At 45.1% G+C, this 22,226-nt stretch overlaps 1 protein-coding gene across 1 annotated transcript in view; it reads left to right on the forward strand.

Moving 5' to 3' along the window:
• Positions 1-2,624: 2,624 nt before the first annotated feature.
• WDR81 (WD repeat domain 81) overlaps positions 2,625-22,226 on the forward strand; it is a 46,262-nt gene continuing 26,660 nt past the window's right edge. Inside the window, exons 1-5 of the mRNA XM_066599686.1 lie at positions 2,625-2,775; positions 6,055-9,607; positions 10,713-10,820; positions 12,349-12,524; positions 17,475-17,656. Coding sequence (XP_066455783.1) covers positions 6,115-9,607; positions 10,713-10,820; positions 12,349-12,524; positions 17,475-17,656 — 3,959 coding nt within the window. The 5' untranslated portion in view covers positions 2,625-2,775; positions 6,055-6,114. The remainder of the gene's footprint in view (positions 2,776-6,054; positions 9,608-10,712; positions 10,821-12,348; positions 12,525-17,474; positions 17,657-22,226) is intronic.

Raw genomic sequence — 22,226 nt, forward strand, 5'->3', positions numbered from 1 at the left:
GGGCGGGGGGCTTCTGCTCTGACCTTTGTATTTGCGACACTGACAGCATGCACCTGCTCAGCTGATCGATTGGGGTCGCAAGCGGCGGAACCAACGTCCGATCAACTATTGATGTCCTATCCTGTGGATGGAATTCGCCTGGAGGGATGTTGAGCCATGTTATATAAACACCCAGAGCTCCAAGGTATTTGTAGGTGCAGGTTCTTGGGTGTGAATGGACTTCTCCACCAAATCCCATAAATGTTTGTTGGGGCTCATATCAGGTGAACGTGCAGGTTGCACCATTTGTAGGAACTCTCTAGAATGCTCTTTCAACCAATTCTGGACAATTATTGCCCAATGGATTATCCTACTGGCATATCTCTTTATTGTGGGGGTACATGAAGTCCATGAAGGGGTGCAAATGGTCACCAAGCTGAGATGTCGCTGGCACCAGTCACTGACACCACCAGCCTGCGCAGTGCCTTGCTGACAACTGGGGTCGATGGCGTCATGGGGTCATCGCCAAACACAAACCTCATCATCAGCCTGAAACAGTTGGTACTGTGAGTCATTGGACCATGCTATATGTTGCCCATGCTCTAGGGTCCAGTTAGAAACCTCACAAGCCCAGATGAGGTGCTGTGTCTGGTGTCGTGGCGTTAGCAGGGGCATCTGGTCGGTCTTCTTCTTCTATATCCCATGGAAGCTGAAGAACACTACACTGACCTGCAGGATGTATGTGGGGCCTCCTGCACTGAATGTGGATGTGATTCCTGTTTGCATGGATGGTTCTAGCCAAACCTTGCCGGTCGCGATCATTAAAGGGGTTGTCTCGCGAAAGAAAGTGGGGTTATACACTTCTGTATGTCCATATTAATGCACTTTGTAATATACATCGTGCATTAATTATGAGCCATACAGAAGTTATTCACTTACCTGCTCCGTTGCTAGCGTCACCGTCGCCATGGATCCGTCTACTTCTGATGTCTTTTTGTTTTTTTTAGATGCGCTTGCGCTGTGCGGTCTTCTCCCCTTCTGCTCGGTCCAGGCACGAGCGGCGTTCTGGCTCCGCCCCTTCTACGCATCATCGCGTAGCTCCGCCCCGTCACGTGTGCCGATTCCAGCCAATCAGGAGGCTGGAATCGGCAATGGAACGCACAGAGCCCATGGTGCACCATGGGAGAAGACCCGTGGTGCACCATGGGAGAAAACCGCAGTGCATCCCTGGGAAAGGACCGGCGGCCATCTTAGGGAGAAGATTTTTTAAAGTCCTTATTTCGTCGGATCGGTAAGTAGCAAGCGGCTTAAAAACCGCTTAACTTTGCTATTTTATGCCAGGGGGGTGACAGGGGGAATGGGGTAAGGTAAAATTTTGAGGTTTGCCGCGAGACAACCCCTTTAAGCATCCACGGGTTGTCCTCTGTGGACTGCAATGAATGGAGAGGCAGCGTGCATACCTGATCATCCTTACCTTCCTTCAAGGACCTTTGGGACAACAGTTCTCAGATCAGTGTGGGTCCCAGCCCTTGGACCTCCACCAATCAGACAGTTATCCTATATCTATGGGATTACTTAATTTCATGGGACATCCCCTTTAAAGGGAACCTGTCGGGGGCTAGTTATGAACACCAGAAACTAAATTTATGGGTTCAGGGGCTGCTGAGGGATGTATTACTTATACCTGCCTTCATTACCATTCTTTTGCTACCTGGCAGGAATACACGCAAAGATAATCTTTCAAACGATTGAAAATTTTTGTGATCTTTTTGCATATGCACACTGATGTCCATTAACGCTTTATAATCTTCATTTGCAGAGACAAGTTATGGGCGGGAGTAGTCGTTGTGATGGTCTGGGCACGGATAGAGAAGAAAAGGGAGAAAGACACCAGAGATGATGCAACCTGTAACGCACTGTAATCAACGTCACTATGCAGAGCTGAGATATACTATTATTACGAATGGGTCACTAGCGAGCACGATTAGGGTCCTTCTACACGGGATGATTGTCAGGGACTTACCTAACAGTCGCTTTCACACAGGAGTGAGGATTGCTCTGTGATTGGAGGCGGCGCACGCTGGAGATCGCTTCCAGACACCCACCTCCATTCACAGTAAACGGGCGTTCGTTTTTATGCCTTCGGAAACTGAACAGCAAACGAATTATCATTTGTCATTCAGTTGCCGCCGACATTCACTCTGAATGATTATTCAGATTCCCACTTTCTAGTAAAAGTGCCCTTACAGGGGGCGTGGCTTAGTATAAAAGGGGCGTCTCTTATCAATTTGCTGCTGTTTAATCCACTGGCAGGGGTTAACATGGGAGGGAGGGGGCAGTCCATAGGCGGCCCCATCCTAATGGAGTCCTCTGTACTATGGACAGCTCTGGCCCTTGTCCTGTAAACTCATAGAGTAAGTACTCTATGGCGCTTACAGGACCAGACAGCCTCCAAGGGGTTAAAAAGCGTGTGACGGACACATGTCAGCAAGCAGGGACAAGTCAATGATGCGCTGCTGCCCGCTGCAGTCAGCCGATCACGTGCTGCGGTCACCCACAGCCGGGCGCACAGCCACGTGCTGCTCCTCCGCTTGTAGTGACGCGCCGGTCACATGACCGCGGTCAGCTGATCCAACATGGCTGAGCCCAGACTTCCCTGATCTCACCTGACCAGCGCTGCTGCGGGCGGTCTGAGTCCGGAGCTGCCCTGTCAGTCCTCCGCAGCGGTGCTGTGTACACCGGCGCTTGTCTGCAATGTGTCCTCAGATGAGTGCCTTGTGTGGTGCAGAGGAGCAGGTAAGTAGCCTCATCTGTTAGTCCACCATGTAACATAAGCCTGTGTGCTCCATACTGGCAGCTGGGCGGGATATATATAGCATATAATGGACTTGTATGTATTAACCCCTTAGTGTGCAGACTATTTGGCGTATGTGGGCTTTTTTTTTTTTTTTTTCCCAGCACCACTTGTAGTTTTTTACTAGTACCACGTTGGGGTACGTGTAAGGGGTTGTAGAACTTTCTGTATTACTTTTTTTTGGGGGGGGGGGAGAAGGGAATGTCACCGTTTTGGGGTTTTTATAGTTTGCTCCACTTGATAGAAATAATGACCTGAATTTCTTATCTGATCCGCGTGATTACTGCGATACCAAGTCTAAGAGATTTTTTTTTTTTTACTACTTTTATACAATAAAAACACATTTTTATAAAGAAAAACAATTGACTGCATCGCCGCATAAACGTTATCTTTACGCCCGGCCGATGTACACGATCATCTAAGGCGTTGGTTTCCAATGCATCCGTTCACACGGGCGACTATACGGTGAAGAATAGAACATACACAACCGAAATACGCGCGACGCATAGACGGCGGGCAAAAAGATAGCTCTGGAATTCTCTTTTGCCCGATATACGGTGGCGGCAGCTCCCATAGACTCCTAAGGGAGGGGGAGGCATTTTAGCAGTGTCCAACTTACAGGTGACTCTATATAGGTGTTGGAAGGCATCGCAAGGGCTTTCCGGGGTGAAACGTATTTTTATTTATTTTTTGCTAAAACCGCTGCTGATGTTCGTGTGAATGGGTGAGAAACTGCTGGCCGTAATTGCGGAAGAACGTCCGTTCATGCCGATAAATGGTGAGGGTGAGAAACCGCATACACTCGTGTGAAAGAGGCCTGAGATCGATGGCGGGTTTATTTCTCGGGCAGCGGAGCTCTGTGGGGTTTTGGTTTTTGCGGGAAGAGCTGCAGTTTTTATTGGTACCATTTTGAGGTACTTATGACTTTTGGACTGTTAGTTATTGCGGTGTTTTTTGGAAGCGAACAAAAACAAAATTGCAATTCTGGTGTTAGTTTTTAAAAATGGTATTAACCCTTTCCAGTCCAATTTGTATCCTGGTTTTCCTAGGGGGCTTACTCTTTTTCTGCCATTATACAACGGCGCTATATGCTGGCTAAAGCCAGTACTGCATGAGGTGACACGTTGGATAGGCTCCGACAGCAGAGAGGCTGGCAATATACAGTAAGAGAACCCCGACGGACGTCTTCCAACATCGGAGCTGTACAGCCTTAAATCATAATGTCTTTAGGAACGAATGCGCAATTTTTTTTTTTAACTAGTTTTTTAACTAAACTTTAATGAAACTTTTTAAGCCCCTCCAGGGAACTTGAAGATGCAATAGTTCGATCTCTTGGATCGTACACTGCATTACGTATGTAGAGCCTTCTACTAAGCCTAGAACAGTGGCCCATTAGAGTCTGCTAGAGGCGGGGCCTAGTAGGCGGAGTTACATGGCAGAAATGGAGGCCTTTGTCAAGTTTCCAGCTGCCATGGGAACCCATTGGTACTTTGCAATCACACTGCAGGGTGCCGATGGGTGACAGAATGAGCCCCTTGTCATCTGCTTACATTCTGAGGTTGCTGTCTATTGTGACATATAAGGGGTTAAACTGCCAGGATCTGAGGTTTCTCTGCATCTGGCGGTTGGAGCAGGAGCCTGGCTGTCAGTCAGCTAACCAATCACCTTATATGCGCAAATGTAAAAGCCCATTAGTGAGGTCAGTAAATAGGCGTATTGTCTGCGTTACCGATCCCAGATGACCTTGTTGGCCGGCACGATCAATGGGGACCAAAACAAACATGTTGGTCATATATACCAGGAAGAGCCACAGTGCTGAAATGCATGTAATCTTCGAGCGGCGTTTTTGAACAGCGTTGTGATGTGTGATGCGGTGCATTTAAAAAATGTGCAAACGCACAAATAGAACAGACAGTGGCCGAAAATCGTGACGTTTAAAACGCCGCATTCCAATGCAGATTTGCAAGGCCCCATTGAAATCCCCTTTATGTCTGTAACAGCAGTGCCAGAGGATTCCTTCACCGGCACGTGGAGATCACTGAACACTGTGCTCCCTGATGAGGGGACTCCTCGTGGTAATGATTATCGGGGGGATGGGGGGCTTTAAATATAAGCCCTTCCCTGAAAATCATCCCAAATGTGTTTTGGGGGGGGGGGGGGGGGGGAGTGTATATTACTCACCTTGCTGCCGGGGCTCGGCGCGGCCTCCCACTTCGCTCCCCGGCTCTGTACTGAAGATCTTTCAGCCAACAGGGATTTAAAAACCCCGCTTCCTGAAAGTGCTGCGTCTGATTGGCTGAGCGTTCAGCCAATCACAGGCAGCACTTAGCCCTTCATTGAATGACAGCCGAATGCTGCCTGTGATTGGTCACAGCACTCAGCCAGTCAGATGCAGCTGGGGACGACTTTCAGGGAAGGGCTTATATTTCAAGCAGCAAATTTCCAAAGAATGAGGAACTGGGCTTTTCATATGCAGAAAGTGCGCTGCCTTATCCTCGTCTGATTGTATCCTGTTTTAAACGGCACATATGGGATCAAGCAGGGCACCTTCTTTATATGAAAAACCCAGTTCCTCATTCTTTGGAAATTTGCTGCTTGTGAAAAAACTGCGACGACTAGACGATGTGACTGATGAATAAAGGAGGGCCGCACCTAATGGAAATCGTGCAGAGACATCGGACTGGGGGAGCTAATTCCTGTTTTGGTTTTTTTTGTTGTTTTTTTTTTTATATTTCAAGCCCCTTCCCAAAAATCACTGCTGGGGCTGCCTGCATCCCATTGCTTTCAATGAGGCCGGCGGCTGTAGCATCACATCTCCTATACTAAACATTTTTAAAAACTTTACACTCCCCAGTTCAGGAAGAATCATAGAATTTAAATTGCCAATAAAAAAACACATTTTTTAACCCGTAAATAACAAAAAAATGCGTCACTTAAGGGGTTAACTTAACGAATCGTGCAATACATAACGGACCGATTGTTTGCAGCTGTGTGTACTTGATTTTATGGTTACATTTTTAAATTAGCTAATTAATGGTAAGAATCTTTTTATGCCTTTTGAATATTTAGTATCTAAAGGCTTTTCCAATGACGGGAAATATCTCTTTTGTCCGCAATGCCACCCTGACTGAGATATGTTGTATGTGACTGATGATACGGCTCTTTATCAAGTAGTGAAGCACATTTATTAGATATTTAATTACTTTGTTTTTTATTTGTAGGCCCCAATTACTAAAATGTGATGAGTCTACACACTTGCACTATACAATATTCTTGCCAAAATGAAGTGGTTGGTCAAGTCTATCAAGAAAGAACTTTGCATTGACCCAAATCAGCTTGCGGTATGTGAAGCGGAGAATCATGTGGTTGCCTTCGTGTCTCAGAAATGGCTTTTGAATCTGAGGGAGCGTCGAGCAATTCCAGTGCAATGCCCGAAACCGGAAGGATTCAGCTGTGTGGAAATACGGACTTTTTTGCAGAGATCTGTGCAGAAAATACCAGTCGGCTGGACGAGAATCGAGATCCACGGACTGCGGAAAAGAAAGCTATCCTATACTGTGGCTTTAGACAATGGTTTCCTCCAAAGGCATAGCGGTGACTCGGAGTCCTTGATTAGGTTTATGCACAATGTTGCTCAGCAGAACTATAAGAATATGTGGAAAAAAGCTTGTAGGACTTACGTCAAGCCCTACGAAAGCTTAACTAAAGTGCCAAGCATGCAGGCCCTAGATGCCCTCAAACTGTCGCTCCAAAAGGTGTATGGTTGCTCCTTCATGCACATAGCTAAGGCGAGCACAAGTGTCTCTCCCACTAAAGAAAGTGCCAATTTTGTTGTAGGGTCTCCTTCATGTCCGAATATTGTTCCAGCTGATGCTCTGATAGAGTCTGATGACATGATCTATATTATATTACCTTATATGCAGTATTCCTTGTACGATGCCGTCACTTTCAGCCCAGCAAAGCTGGCAAACAGCTATGCCAAAGTTCTCTTTATTCTTTATAATGTCCTACAGGCCATGAAAGCTTGTCACCAGGCGGGCCTGTCAAGTGGAGCAATTTCATTATGCAATGTAGCGGTTGATGAGAAACTTTGCAGTCAGTTAAGACCCAACTTTATTGATTACGAGTCACCATTTGACAACGTTACGGACAGCAAAGACCACTCGGCAGACATTGTGGATCAACTGAAGTGTGGTCAACTTTGTACGGCATGCAATAGTGAGTTGAAAGAGCTAGTTATCGGCTGGATTCATGGAAAAATTAGTAACTTCGACTACCTAATGTACCTAAACAAACTGGCTGGGAGAAGGGAAGGGGATCCTAATTACCATCCAGTCTTACCATGGGTTGTTGATTTCACTACCAAAAATGGCAGATTTCGAGACCTAAAAAAATCAAAATTCCGGCTCAACAAAGGGGATAAGCAACTGGAATTCACATACGAGATGACAAAGCAAGCCTTTGTTGCAGGAGGTGGCAGTTCGGACCATTTGCACGTTCCTCATCATATCTCTGATGTACTATCTGACATCACATACTATGTGTATAAAGCCAGAAGGACGCCAAAAGCAGTGCTGTGCAATCACGTTCGCTCTCAGTGGGAGCCAAATGAATATCCAGCAAGCATGGAGCGTATGCAAGGGTGGACACCAGATGAATGTATCCCAGAGTTTTATACAGATGCTACCATATTCAAGTCTATCCATCCAGACATGCCAGATCTTGACATCCCGTCCTGGTGTAGCTCCTATGAAGACTTCATCCATGTTCACCGAGCACTTCTGGAAAGCAGGGATGTTTCTCAGGATCTTCACCATTGGATTGATCTCACATTCGGGTACAAGTTGACGGGGAAGAATGCGGTCAAAGAAAAGAATGTTTGCCTTCATCTGGTGGATAATCATACTAACTTGACGTGCTACGGAGTTGTACAGTTGTTTGATCAACCACATCCTAAGCGACTTCTAGGCCCTGGATATTCTTTATTTGAGGCCCCTAATATAGTCCCATCTAAACATAATATAATTGAGATGACTGCATGTGATGATAAAGATGCTGTCAGTAGTTTAGTCCTTGAGGCCACTGCTTGCGAAAGCCACTGGGCAAGTGAAAAGATAAGCTCTGTGGATGAAGATCTGGAACAAGGGACTGAAGCTCTAGATGCTTTAGGATCTGCAGGAAAGAATATTGAGCCTGCCGCTATGCCCTCTCTCCAAATCACTAGTGCTGGTAACTTTTCAAGTGAGAGCAGAGCACCACCAGTTAAGTCGAATAGACAATATAAGGGTATATCTGAGGAAAATGGTGGGAAAATAGTACTTCCTGAAGGTTTTAACCCCATTCAGGCTCTAGAAGAACTGGAAAAATTGGACAACTTCCTAGTTCGGGGTTTGCATAGCACTATTCTTCCTGTGAAAGAGTCTCAGAAGAAGCTTCCACCGAGCCTACTGGATTTTTTTGAGAGAGATATCCAAGCTCTGGGTGTGATGATTGCCGAAATTCTTTTTGCACCAAAGATTCACACTATGGCACCAAATGCTTCACTGAAGGAGCGGTATTCTTTGGTCCGTAATCTGAGCCGGCATCATTCTAAAGAGATCCCAACTCCTCTTTTACAGATGCTAGAGTCCTTGTTGCAGATCCACACGCCAGATGACAAGCTCTTCAGTGGGGTGAACTTCGAGGAAGAAGTCAAACTTTTTGAATTCCCTCACATTTTTAATGGTCTTCCTCCACCCTGTCCCTCACAGCTCCTTAGTCCTTTTTGTTCCACTATTCCTTTTCCTAAATACTTTCCAAACCTGCATAAATTTATTTTGACCTATCAGTCCCGAAGAACGGATGATGACAGCCAGGGCCGGGAACTTGTGTTTCAATTGTGGCAGCAAATAGATGGTATACTTTGTGATATCACTCCCGAAGGCTTAGAGATCATTCTTCCATTTGTCTTGTCTTTAATGACGGAGCAGAGCACAGCAGTATATGCAGCCTGGTATCTTTTTGAACCTGTGGCCAAAGCTTTGGGACCTAAAAATGCCAATAAATATCTAATGAAGCCACTCATTGGTGCATACGAGAACCCTTCATATCTCCATGGAAGATTTTACCTATACACAGATTGCTTTGTGGCCCAGCTAATAGTACGCTTGGGCTTGCAAGCATTTCTTTCCAATCTACTTAATCATGTGCTACAAATACTTGTTGGTGTGGAAAGTTCAGGGGATGAAGGAAAGCTACTGTCGGGAGCTGCCGAGGATGAGGAAAGTGGTGGTGAAAGTCCAGTCTCTTGTGAGTTTGGTGAAGGTAGACACAACAGTGTAGATCGAAGCTCCTCATCCCACGAACTCTTAGACTATACTTCGGGGGTCAGCTTTCATGACCAGGTTTACCTGGCCGAAAATGAGGACTTTCAGTCTGGTCTGTACGTCAGCGATCCTCTTCAACCACAGGAAGCGGAATCTCTCAGCCTTGGTAGGCTAAGTGACAAAAGCAGTGCAAGCGAAGTGTCTCTAGGAGATGAGAAAGGGACAGATAATGACTCCATTAAGGAAAAGGGTAGTATGAAATCGGGAGATAGTAGCCAAGATCTAAAGCAGAGTGAGGAATCTGAAGAAGAGGAAGAGCAAGAATGTTCCCCAGGTCCCTCCGAGCTAACCCTACCGGTCAATACTGATGCCTCTGATACAACGCTGGCCGGTGACAGTAGAGAACTGGAAGAAGATGAACCTGATTTAACTAACCAAACGGAGGAAAAAGAACAAAAGATCTTAATTGGTAAGACGATTGCTTCATTCTGTGCAGTTCGGATGTAGCTGATTTGGGGTGGGTTCTGTATAGTGGTAACTGCAGCGAAATGCGCAACTACTTCGTGGCCAAGATGGGCGTTTTAGAATACAGCCAACAAAGTTCAGCTTAGCAGATGTTGCAGGAAACTAATATTGGATTAGAGAAAATGAAGAATAGTTTATGCAGTGTGAGTATTCTTGTGCTACTGATCTGGACTGCAGAGTTATAAAGGCATTAAAGCAATCCTCTGGTGTCAGGATGAAATTCTGTCCTGGGACTGAAGGGGAGGATTATACATTACCTGCAGTTCTTCTCTGCTGTCCCTCTAATCCGCCAGTTCTGGGCCCCCTTTTTGGCTGTCCAGGATGGCCACTTCAATTTTTTAACTACTGAATGCACACTGTACAGTGCTCTCTGATTGGCCAGTGCTGATCACATGAGCAGCTCTGGACAGTCTGAAAGCAGGTATAATGCATTGCTAGTCTAACACTACTAATGCATTGTGGGGATTAGGTGGTCTGAAGATTGCTTTGGCCATCTCAGACGGCTAAAAATGGGACCAGCGGAGCAAAGGGACAACAGAGAAGAACATCAGCTTTTAGTATAATCCACCCTTACACTTCAGTCCCAGTACAGAATTTTGTCCACGATTGTGGAGGTTCCCTTTAATAAGCCTTATTTTTGCAGTCACTGTCTTAGAGACAGTACTGATAACCAATTATTCAAGGGCAGCTTGTTGACAGTTTCCATGTAGCAAATAGTTTTGTTTGTTTTTTAAACTTCACAAGCAAAGTAATTAACAAGTGAGAACAGCAAGAACATACTGGTGATAGCCTAAAACAAAGTTACATTTCCCAATCCCTATCTACATAGTTAATCGTATTAATGCGTCGGGCTGCTGTTTTCAGCGGTTCCCGGACATTATAATGTAGTTCTCTAGCACATGAATGTATGAATTCATCCTAGTACTCCACATTAGAAATGGTGAACTTTAGCACAAATAACGAATTCCATTTTTCGTTCGGTTATCAAGGGATGTCAGGCTTGTTTCCTGCTTACTGGGTGTTTCTCATACTGTATGCTTGTGTTGCAGATACAGCCTGTAAAATGGTGAGGTGGCTGTCGGCCAAGTTGGGTCCCACCGTGACCTCCCGCTGCATCGCAAGGAATTTGCTGAGGCTGCTGACGTCCTGTTATGTTGGTAATTGTTTGCCTCCTGTCTCCTCTGATGGCTGCGTGGCATGCTAGAAGATAGATGAGCAAATAATTGCCTGTCCCTGCTGTAACAGAGGAATATACTTCCTGATGAATGTTTATGATGTAGTATCTCTTAATCTGGCCCACTTGTAACCCCTTAGTGGCCAAGCTTTTTTCGTTTTTCCATTTCTGTTTCCCCCCACCCACTTTTAAAAAAAATCGTAACTTCTTTATCCATCGATTTTGCTGAAATGAGGGATTGCTTTTTGTGGGACGAGTTGTATTTCAATGTACCATATAATGTACTGAAAAACTTTCAAAAAATTCAGTGGAGGAAATGGGGGAAAAAATGAAATTCTGCCATCTTTCAGTGCGTCTTGCTTCCACTCATTCATCACCCTCACTGTCAAAGTTTTTTTTTTCTAATAGCTAATGTATCTCCTCCTTTTCACTTTCATCCCATTGCTTCTAGTCTTTCCCTGTACAAATGAGAATAGGGCTGATCCCTCTGCACTGTGACAGCCCTTCAGATATTTGTAGACCGCTATTAAGTCTCCTCTCAGCCTTCTTTTTTGCAAGCTAAACATGCCCAGATCCTTTAACCGTTCCTCATAGGACATGATTTGCAGACCGCTCACCATCTTGGTAACTCTTCTCTGAACTTGCTCCAGTTTGTCTGTGTCTTTTTTAAAGTGGGGTCTCCAGAACTGGACACAGTATTCCAGATGAGGTCTGACTAAGGAAGAGTAGAGGGGGATAATTACCTCACGTGATCTAGACTCTATGCTTCTCTTAATACATCCTAGAATTCTGTTTGCCTTTTTGGCTGCTGCATCACATTGTTGACTCATGTTCAGTCTATGATCTATTAGTATATGCAAGTCTTTTTCACATGTGCTGCTGCTTAGCCCAATTCCTCCCATTCTGTATGTGCTTTCTTTTTTTTTTTTTTTTTTTTCCTCCTCCACATCATTTATAAAAATGTTGAACAACACTGGGCCTAGGACCAGAGCCTTGTGGTACCCCACTTGATACATTCTTCCCCTTGGATGTGCAGCCATTTATGACCACTCTTTGAGTACGGTCACTCAGCCAGTTATGAATCCACCTAACAGTTGCCTCATCAATCCCATATTTGGTCATTTTTTTTCAATAAGTATGTTATTCTTAAGCAAGCTTGCTTTTTATAGCATTTTTTTTTTCTATGAGACGAGGACCAAAAAAGTGCATTTCTGGCGTTTTGGTTTTTTTTTCCTGACGACATTGATTGTGTGGGGGTAAAGTGTTACTTTGATAGATCGGACTTTTACGGATGCAACGATACCAAATATGTATTTTTGTTTTATTTAGATTCTTTTATCATTAATATGGCAAAGGTTCCTTTTTGGGTTTCTTTTTTTTTTTTTTTGCTTTTTTTAATAATTAGTAAAACTTCTTATGGTCTTATGGGCAGATGTCTTTCTAACCCTAAATGGTCTGTAGATATTGTAGTGCTAGTCAGACCAGTGCGTGAACAAGTTTATTTTGTCTAGGTCACCAGAGACATCACTTTTTACCCAACATGGAAGAGAATAGCCCACTGAACGTCAAGAGACCGGTATGCGGAGATCAGGTGTCCAAACCCGTGCTGGACTGTCTGATGCACATGGCACATCTCTATGGAGAACCTTTCCTGACGTATCAGTATCTGCCTTACATTAGCTACCTGGTAAGTCCCAGTTTGCATATATTCATCTATAAACTAGTAGACTTATTGCCTGAGTCTTTGTTAATCTGTGTTGGATGCTCCATACGGAGCTTTGCTATAGATTTGTCAGGTTGGCCAGTTGAATAGTAATGTATACAGCACATACATACAGCAATGGAAGCTAATAGATCCCTTCTAAGTCATTCGGTGCTTGTGGTGTCCATTTTTCAACTTCAGTGCCCACCACAATGCAGATGAGATGTGAATGGAGACTAAATGACACGACTGGTTCACTTATTTTTAGATGGTTTATTTTTTAAACTATATACTTGATTGTGGAACTCTCCACTACTTTCCTTTTGAGGGGTCTTCCTCCTGGGATCCCAACTGATCAGCAGTTTGAAGAGGCCGTTTTGCTTTTGTGAGTGATGCAGCTTCTTAGTCCAGTGATGTCACTTTGCCTTCGAGCAGCTCAGTCCCTTTCAAATGAAGGGGACTGAGCTGCTATACAAGGTACAGCCACTAAGGATTGTACGGCACTCTGCCCGGTATCCAGTGAAGAGGTTACAACATTTGCCTGACCACCGTAGTCCCTTTAAACAGTTGATCAGAAGGGGTCCTGGCGGTGGACCACCACCAAATGGAAATTGATACCGTGAGTCCCACCATATTAAATGTTATATGCCCTAATAAACTATCTAAATTTGAATTCAACCAGTCATAATTTCAGTAGAAATGCCTAATAGATGATTTTTAATTAGAACTTGTTGTGCAAGTGGAAATAACATAGACAGTGTAGCCAAATGTAATTCCACAAGGCCATTTAATTACTTAGAGTGATCTTGTCTTGATGGGATGCACAGCACTTCTGTGTTAATGTGTCATTGGCTTGTCTTCCAGAATTTGTTACCTGCGATAACTGAGAAATGCATCAGAATATTAAAGCAACCCTGGAGAAATAAAGATGGCCGAAGGGCTTCTATGACTACCCAATATACAGCAGGCATAGTATCCTTGGGTAGTCAACAACGCTACTGTTCAGTGCTGCTCATGTGGACAGCACTGGAAAAGCAGGCGTGGGGTCTCAAACTAATGATGTATACTACCCTGTTTTCCTGAAAATAAGACATACCCCGAAAATTAAACATAGCATGATTTACCAGAATTTTTGAGTATGCAACATGATTTTTCAGGCTTTTTGAGGATGCTTGAAATATAGGCCCTACTCCAAAATTAAGCCCTGCTAACAGTTTAATTAAACGAGTCAATTTAAATAGTGTCCAGGCAGCTATACATGTAAAAAAGTTAAATCTTTTTGAACAAAAATCAATATAAGACACTGTCTTATTTTCGGAGAAACACGGTAATACACAGTGCGCATCGGGGAGTCAAAGAAGCTGGTGCGGCCATCTTTGTTTGTCCAGGATCGGGGTGGGAATCGCTTTAAAATATGCAAGTGATCCTAAAATGCTCATTGATTCTCTGCATGTTATCTGTCGTTTATGGACTTCGTACTTCCTCTTCTGCTCATAAATTGATTTAAATGATTTATTTTTATATTGCCTTTTGAATAGTTGGATCCGAATCACAATAGATTCATTATTCAGATTCTCCTCCGTCTCAAATGCTGAGACTTAAAAGCCCGGCGTAAAAAAACAAACGCCGAATAGAACCTCCAGTTCCTGAAAATGTAGAATGGGATTGGTATTAATAATGACTTTTTTTTTTCTCATTTTCCTTCTATTTACGTTCAACTTCATTCCTTAGTCATTTACTGTCTTTGTATCAAGGTTATGTTGTTGTAATAGAAATCTCTTATTGTGTGCTTGCATTGTGTTGTGGCTTTGTCATCGAGGCTCTACGCCAAGCACCAGGTGCCGCTTCAGTCATAGGCTTATAAAGAAACACTAAACAGAAAATTACACGAATATATAAAAAATCACTCCTCTCCCCTCCCCCACTCCCTTCCTCCCCCCCGTTAATCTCATCCTCTTCTTTTTGATCCTACTTTGTCTCCTACTATAATTAAAACTGAGAAATGTGTAAGGAAATAAGGAAGTGATGCATGTGCTCAGCTGTGTCTCCTCACTGTCCTGTGTCTGAGTGCTAGGCTGGTTTCACATCTGCGTTGGGACGTCCAGTCGGAGGTTCCATCACACATCCGTCTCAAAATACCGGAAGAAAGAACACTGTGTGCAGCGCGCTTTTTTTTCCATCCAAAAGCCGGGAGGAAATTGGGCAGACCCCCGTTACGGTCATTGAGGTCCAGAGACGGAACCGTCCGGCTGTGGGGATTCCCATTTCCTGCTCTCCGAACAGAACAGGAAAGCGAAATCCCCAGAGTAGATGTGAGAGCACCCTAAGGCAACTGGCTGCAGCAGGAGCCTCCTCCCATGTGTTCTGGCTGCAGCAGGAGCCTCCTCCCATGTGTTCTGGCTGCAGCAGGAGCCTCCTCCCATGTGTTCTGGCTGCAGCAGGAGCCTCCTCCCATGTGTTCTGGCTGCAGCAGGAGCCTCCCCCCATGTGTTCTGGCTGCAGCAGGAGCCTCCCCCCATGTGTTCTGGCTGCAGCAGGAGCCTCCCCCCATGTGTTCTGGCTGCAGCAGGAGCCTCCCCCCATGTGTTCTGGCTGCAGCAGGAGCCTCCCCCCATGTGTTCTGGCTGCAGCAGGAGCCTCCCCCCATGTGTTCTGGCTGCAGCAGGAGCCTCCCCCCATGTGTTCTGGCTGCAGCAGGAGCCTCCCCCCATGTGTTCTGGCTGCAGCAGGAGCCTCCCCCCATGTGTTCTGGCTGCAGCAGGAGCCTCCCCCCATGTGTTCTGGCTGCAGCAGGAGCCTCCCCCCATGTGTTCTGGCTGCAGCAGGAGCCTCCCCCCATGTGTTCTGGCTGCAGTAGGGCAAAGGCTAAGCCACACCCCCTCAGCCAGTATCCAGCCTAAAATGGAACAAATAAGTAGATCAACCCCTGTGTTCCCTGTAGGATTTCTACAGGACTGTTTGAGCAACATGCAGAAAATCCCACAGACTGCCAACAATGTGAATATGTTTATCTCTTGTATCAAGTGATTGTTCTCAGTAAGAGAAACCAAGTGATCTTGTAGATATGATACCTTTTAATGGCTAACAAAAGTACATGATGCTATAGCGAGCTTTTGAACCTACATCGGGTTCTTCCTCAGGCTTCAATGGAATAGATCAGAAGGTGTGTGTAAGTGTGTGTGTAAGTGTGTGTGTGTGTAAGTGTGTGTGTGTAAGTGTAATATGGGAAATATATATATATTTCTCATATTCTCCACTGATGCAAGACCGGATGAACTTTGGAGGGCACTTCTTGCATCAGTGGAGAATGTGAGAAATCTGCAGGAGACTAGAGATGAGCGAACGTACTCGGATAGGCACTACTCGTCCGAGTAATGTGCCTTATCCGAGTACCGCTGTACTCGTGCTCAAAGATTCGGGGCGCTCCGCTGCTGACAGGTGAGTCGGAGCGGGGAGCGGGGCAGAGCGGCCGGGAGAGAAAGATCTCCCCTCCGTTCCTCCCCGCTCTCCCCTGCAGCTCCCCGCTCCGCAGCGCGTCCCGAATCTTTGAGCACGAGCGGAGAGGTACTCGGATAAGGCACATTACTCGGACGAGTAGTGCCTATCCGAGTACGTTCGCTCATCTCTACAGGAGACGTAACATGCTGGTGTAGTGACCTCCTAACATCAATTTAGAGACCATATGTATTTGTGTATATATGCCCCTTCTGATCTATTTTATTACGCCTGAGGAAGAACCCTGCGTAGGTTTGAAAGCTAACTGTAACATTATGTATTTTTGTTAGCCATTAAAAGGTATCATAGCTACAAGATTACTTGGTTTCTCTTACTGAGAACAATCACATTTTGCTCTACTGGCTAACAGGGTATCAAACGTCTTTCGGTTTCTCTCGTATCATTCACTTCTAGGTTTAGTATTCATTTAAAGGGAACCTATCATGATGTTTGAGCCCTATAAACTAGATTATGGCTCTCAAACATGAGGAAACTAGGGGGAGTGGGGTTTGATACCCCGCTCCAGCGCTGTGTCACCGAGGTTGCTACACGCACACAGCGCAAAGGCCCATTTAGACGGCCCGATGATTGCTCAAAGATTGCTCAAATGACAGTTTGAGTGACAGCTTTGAGCGATCATTTTGCATAAACTATTAAGTAGCTACTTAATAGCTATTTAGTGTGCAATTGAAGCCTTAGCTGAAAGCAGTTAAAAGCCCAAGGGCTCTTATTAGCTTTCAGTTCTTTTGTTCTCCAGCGGGAAACAATGCTGATAAGGCTGAACGACGTTTTTTTTTTTTTTTTTTTAGGTTGGACTGAATTTAATCAGCTAGCATTGCACGAAAAGTGCACGATGGGCGTGGGTTTAGATGCAACGATCGCTTTTTAGCGATTTTTGAGCGATCGTTGCTTCGTGTAAATGAGCCTTAAAACTTTTCACCCTGCTCTCCTATTCATCTCTATGGCAGAGTGTATGCACACAGCTGAAAAGAATCATACTGTGTGCACATGGGGACTCGGCGCTGTAACAGGGCGCCCAGGGAGTATGAAATGCATCTCTACGGACTCACATTTGAGCCCCATAATCTACTTTATGGGGCTCAAACGTGATGACTTTTAAGCCTGGGCATGTAAATTGTCCTGCCTTTTCCTGTCGTAGGTGCAACTCAATGTCAAACTATCGGAGGGGTCTTTGCCGTTTCTATGCTGGAAAGAAGCTGCACTTTAAGCCACTGTCGTCTTGACTCAGATGGTCTCATATATTTTTCAGGCCTCTACACTACACCTGTTAAGGATGGTCCGCAGTACGTGGCCAGGCTGCTGATACGGGGCCAGAACCCAGGCTACTGTCACGCTTTATTTAATACAGTTCATTTAAACCTTCTGACATGGGAACAAACCCAAAATCACATTTTGATATTGTTCTTTGTATGCATACAGGTGGCTCCCAGCAGCGGGTGCAGACTGAACAGCCGTAAAGAAGCTGGCCTCCTCGGTGCTGTCACCCTTACTCAGAAGATCATCATCTACCTGTCTGACACCACCCTCATGGATATCTTACCCAAAATCAACCAAGATGTTCTGCTACCAGTGTTGAGTTTTTTGACCTCCACCACAGTTGGGTAAGGCATATATTTCTGTTCTAGCAGACATGTCACCTCATCTGTCAGCTGATCAGGTGTCCGTTCACAGGGGCCAATAACCTTGGAAATTAACATTCGGGCGACTATTTGTGCTTGATCATTGGCCCATATATAAGGGATTCAGTGTAAATATGTGATATAACAGGAAAAGAGAATAACAAAGATGCAATAAAATAGCTGCTTGTTACCGTTGCAGACTAGTTCCTAATCCCTTTGTCACACATTACCCGCAGACTACAAGAATTGAGGAAGTGCACATACATGTAAATATATTGTACGGAAGGAACTCTTTAGTCTACGGCTTCTGAATGCTACCAGAATCTAGAAGGCTTTACATTGTTCTAGGTGATTAACCCTTTCCAATTAAATTCGTATTCTGGTTTTCCTAGGGGGCTTACTCTTTTTCTGCTGTCATGCAACGGCGCTATCTGCTGGCTAAAGCCAGTACTGCATGAGGTGACATGTTGGATAGGCTCCGACAGCAGAGAGGCTGGCAATATACAGTAAGAGAACCCCGACGGATGTCTTCCAACATCAGAGCTGTACAGCCTTAAATCATAATGTCGTAAGACGTCAGACAGTGAATCGGAAAGGGTTAAATGTTCTGAAGGAATTCCAAGTAATCCTCCCGTCACTATAATAGGAGGTTGCTGATCTGCTTGATATGATGAACGCTGTTCACTAAATGAAAAGTACTTTTTTATTGTCACTGATGGAAAATACATCACATTCACATTGAGCTTCATCTCCGTCTAATGAGTAGAGTGAGACAATACCTCTCACACAGACACTTGTTAGCACATATTAATATGATTAATGGTCCCTTACAATGGGATTTGAAGAAAGGTCTATAAACTATATTTAAGCCACTGCCTCATGCTTACCTATTTGTTATCCTCAGCACTTGCTGCTTGGCTGGTTTTTAGATTTTCCATATTAATACAGAACTATGGTTAGTGACTTGATAGTTGGCAGCGATTGAAGTCTGAAACCTATCTCCTGTCTCATCAGTACTTTAGGATGCTGCTCTGTTTCTCCCCTGTGCTTTACACTGCAGCTTTGGTTGCTTAGCTGCTGTGTATAAACACAAGTCCACTCAGAAGTAATGGCATGTTGGGATGATTTCCATTGGAAACCGTTTGACTTGCAGTTAAAATCATTGTGTCAGAAAGAAGAGTCTGGAGTTGGGTCTTAACCCTTTCCAATCCAATTTTGGATTCAGGGTTTCCTAAAAGGCTTTCTCTTTTTGCTGTTCTACATCGGTGCCATCTGTTGGCTGAAGCAGTGTGTATGCACCAGAGAGGCTCCGAAAGCGGAGTGTCTGGCAATAGATGGTAAGAATACCCTGTCGGACGTCTTCTGACATTGGAGCTGTACAAGCTTCAATCAGAATGTAGGAAGATGTGAGTCAGTGGATTGGAAAGGGTTAAGGGAGTTGTGCCATCTCAGCACTTCCTGGAGATGAGGGAGCCACGGCTTGTTTCCCCGACCACTTTGTCAGGTGTTGCAGAAACGGTGTTACGCAGTTTCTGTAACTCCCATTGACGTGAGTGTCGGTTATGGAAACGGCATAGTGCAGTGCGCCACACTGTTTCCATTACACAGGAGTTGCACAAACAACTACCCATAACTCACTTTAATGGGAGTTACTAAAAGAGCTTATGGCTGCCGCACTCAGCTGCTTCCATAACACCCGTTGGGTTGATCGGGAAACCAGACGCAGGTTTCTCATCTAAGGCAGGACGTTCTGAGATGGGAATACCAATACTCTGGATGGGTGTTCTGCATTGAACAGTTCTAAACACCTTTGCAATCTCACCATTTTTAGCCAACATGTCGATGGACATGAATCTCAAGCTTTTTTACAGCTGTCACTTGGAGCGCTGCATATCGGCTGAGTATTAGCTCTTCATAGCAGTCATTGGGGAGTTCTAGTAAGATGTTGTGGGCTCGGGAAAAAGACTTGCTGCCTGTGTGTGGAGCTTCTGAGTTTGTGGTTCATTTTAAAGCTGCTGCTTTTCTCTTTTCTGTCTACTACATAACAGCCTGTATTCTGGGGATGAACAACTCCGGCCTTCCGGTGATGGTGTGCGCAGATCAGTGAATTTGATTTACTAGTTGTTGAAATGCTCTACATACTCATTGTCCAAAAAACTGCCTTCCCTAGAAGTTGTTGTTGGAATCAAATGAAACTTTTTCTGATTGTAACGTTCATATAAGTGATTACAATATCAGAGCAAAAGGAGAATTTATTGGGGGAAACTGACCCCTCGAAGAGAGACTCTACTACCCTGTTGTACCGCCTCTAGCTTGGATACAGGATGTGATACGGGTAGCATGGAGGCTCTAGTACCCTGTTGTACCGCCTCTAGCTTGGATACAAGATGTGTCATACGGGTGGCATGGAGGCTCTAGTACCCTGTTGTACCGCCTCTAGCTTGGATACAAGATGTGATACGGGTGGCATGGAGGCTCTAGTACCCTGTTGTACCGCCTCTAGCTTGGATACAAGATGTGATACGGGTGGCATGGAGGCTCTAGTACCCTGTTGTACCGCCTCTAGCTTGGATACAAGATGTGATACGGGTGGCATGGAGGCTCTAGTACCCTGTTGTACCGTTTCTAGCTTGGATACAAGATGTGATACAGGCAGCATGGAGGCTCTAGTACCCTGTTGTACCGTCTCTAGCTTGGATACAAGATGTGATACAGGCAGCATGGAAGCTCTAGTACCATGTTGTACTGCCTCTAGCTTGGATACAAGATGTGATACAGGCAGCATGGAGGCTCTAGTACCCTGTTGTACTGCCTCTAGCTTGGATACAAGATGTGATACGGGTGGCCATGGAGGCTCTAGTACCCTGTTGTACCGCCTCTAGCTTGGATACAAGATGTGATACGGGTGGGTATGGAGGCATACAAGTTCCATATGGTAGTCTGTGGCATCTCGTTCCACATGTGCTGTAACTGAGTATCTAGATCGTGCAAACTCCTGGGCTGTTGAGGTTGGCATCCCAGAAGGTCCTATACACGTTCTATTGGTGATAAATCTGGTGACTGGGCAGCCCATTGAAGTGTGACAATGTTGTGGAGGCTCCTGTGACACCCATGTGTGCGCGACCGAGCATTATCCTGCTGCTTCTTGAAAGCCACCATGAGAGGAACACATGTGGCTGCAGGATGTCCTAAACATACCACTGAGCTGTCATTGTCCCTCATACCTCTACTAGGGTGGACTAACTGTCATTTGCGATGTGTCATATGCAGGTTGCCGCTCCACAGCAAAGGCAGGATTGAGGCGCTCACCCCTTGGTCTCCAGACACAGCCATCTTCGGTGCCCAAACTAAACCTTAATTTGTCACTGAAGACAACCCGGTTCTATTTCGTAGCATCTAGTTTTGACCTTCACGACACCAGTGTAAACAGAGGTGATGGGTGGATTTCAAAGATTTTACACATTTTAGGCATCATTAGGCCAAATGTCCTTCAGCCAAGCGCCTGGGAACGGTTTCGGCAGACACAGGGGTGTAACGGTGATGCCACATGTCTCTGCATAGCAGACAATGTAACAGTTGGGCTGCTCGTGCTTTTCGGATGATCAGACGATACTCTCTACGGAGCTTCTAGTACTGATGTGAACAGAGCCATGAGTTATATTTATATTCACATCAGTGTTTTGTGTTGTGTGTTTTTTTTTTTTTTAATCTTTTCAAAACAAAAAAAGATGTCGTCTGCCAACAGAAGCAAATGGACTTGTCCGACAGATAACTTCCTTCTGCATCAGGCTACTCTCACATCTGGGGCGGAAATTCCGTTTTTCTGCTCCGTTCCGGAATCCCCTGGCTGAACGTCTCCATCTTGAGATGACCGAACTGAACACTGCCGCACAAACACCATTGACTGGAATGGGATCCGCTCGGCTGCCTGGCATTTTACTGGGAAAATAAACCACATGCAGCACGTCTTCTTCCACGATCCTTGGGCCAGATCTGTGATTTAACCTCCACATCTGCGTTGGAACCTCTGTTGGACGGCAGCCCTACACATCAATTTCAAGTTTAACTGGTCCATTTTTTTGCTTGCTTAAAATGTGGCTCTAGTTTACAACCGCACATGTATTAACCTGAATAGTTTGTTTCTGTCCCCCATGGACACGTCTCCGTTCCTTTTGGTCCTGGAATTTAAAAAAAAATTTTTTCTTACCACCATCAAAAAATGGTAACAAAGCATAACGGAGGCAAACTGAAGCAAGCTGAGAAGAGAAAAGACCCATTGAAATTGATGGGGATTTTACATAAGTGTGTTATATTTCTCCTCTTAACCCTTTCCAATCCACTGTCTGACGTCTGAAGACATTCTGATTGAAGACTGTGCAGTTCCGATGTCGGAAGACGTCCGGCAGGGTATTCTTACTTTATATTACTGGCCGCTCTGTTGTCGGGGGGCCTCTCCAGTATGTCCAATACCACAGTACAGGCTCTAGCCAGCAGATGGCGTCATAGTATAATGACAGAAAGAGAAAGCCCCCTAGGAAACCCTGATTCCAAA

Source organism: Eleutherodactylus coqui, chromosome 4 (assembly GCF_035609145.1).
Source record: "Eleutherodactylus coqui strain aEleCoq1 chromosome 4, aEleCoq1.hap1, whole genome shotgun sequence".
In the NCBI taxonomy this organism is placed as follows: domain Eukaryota; kingdom Metazoa; phylum Chordata; class Amphibia; order Anura; family Eleutherodactylidae; genus Eleutherodactylus; species Eleutherodactylus coqui.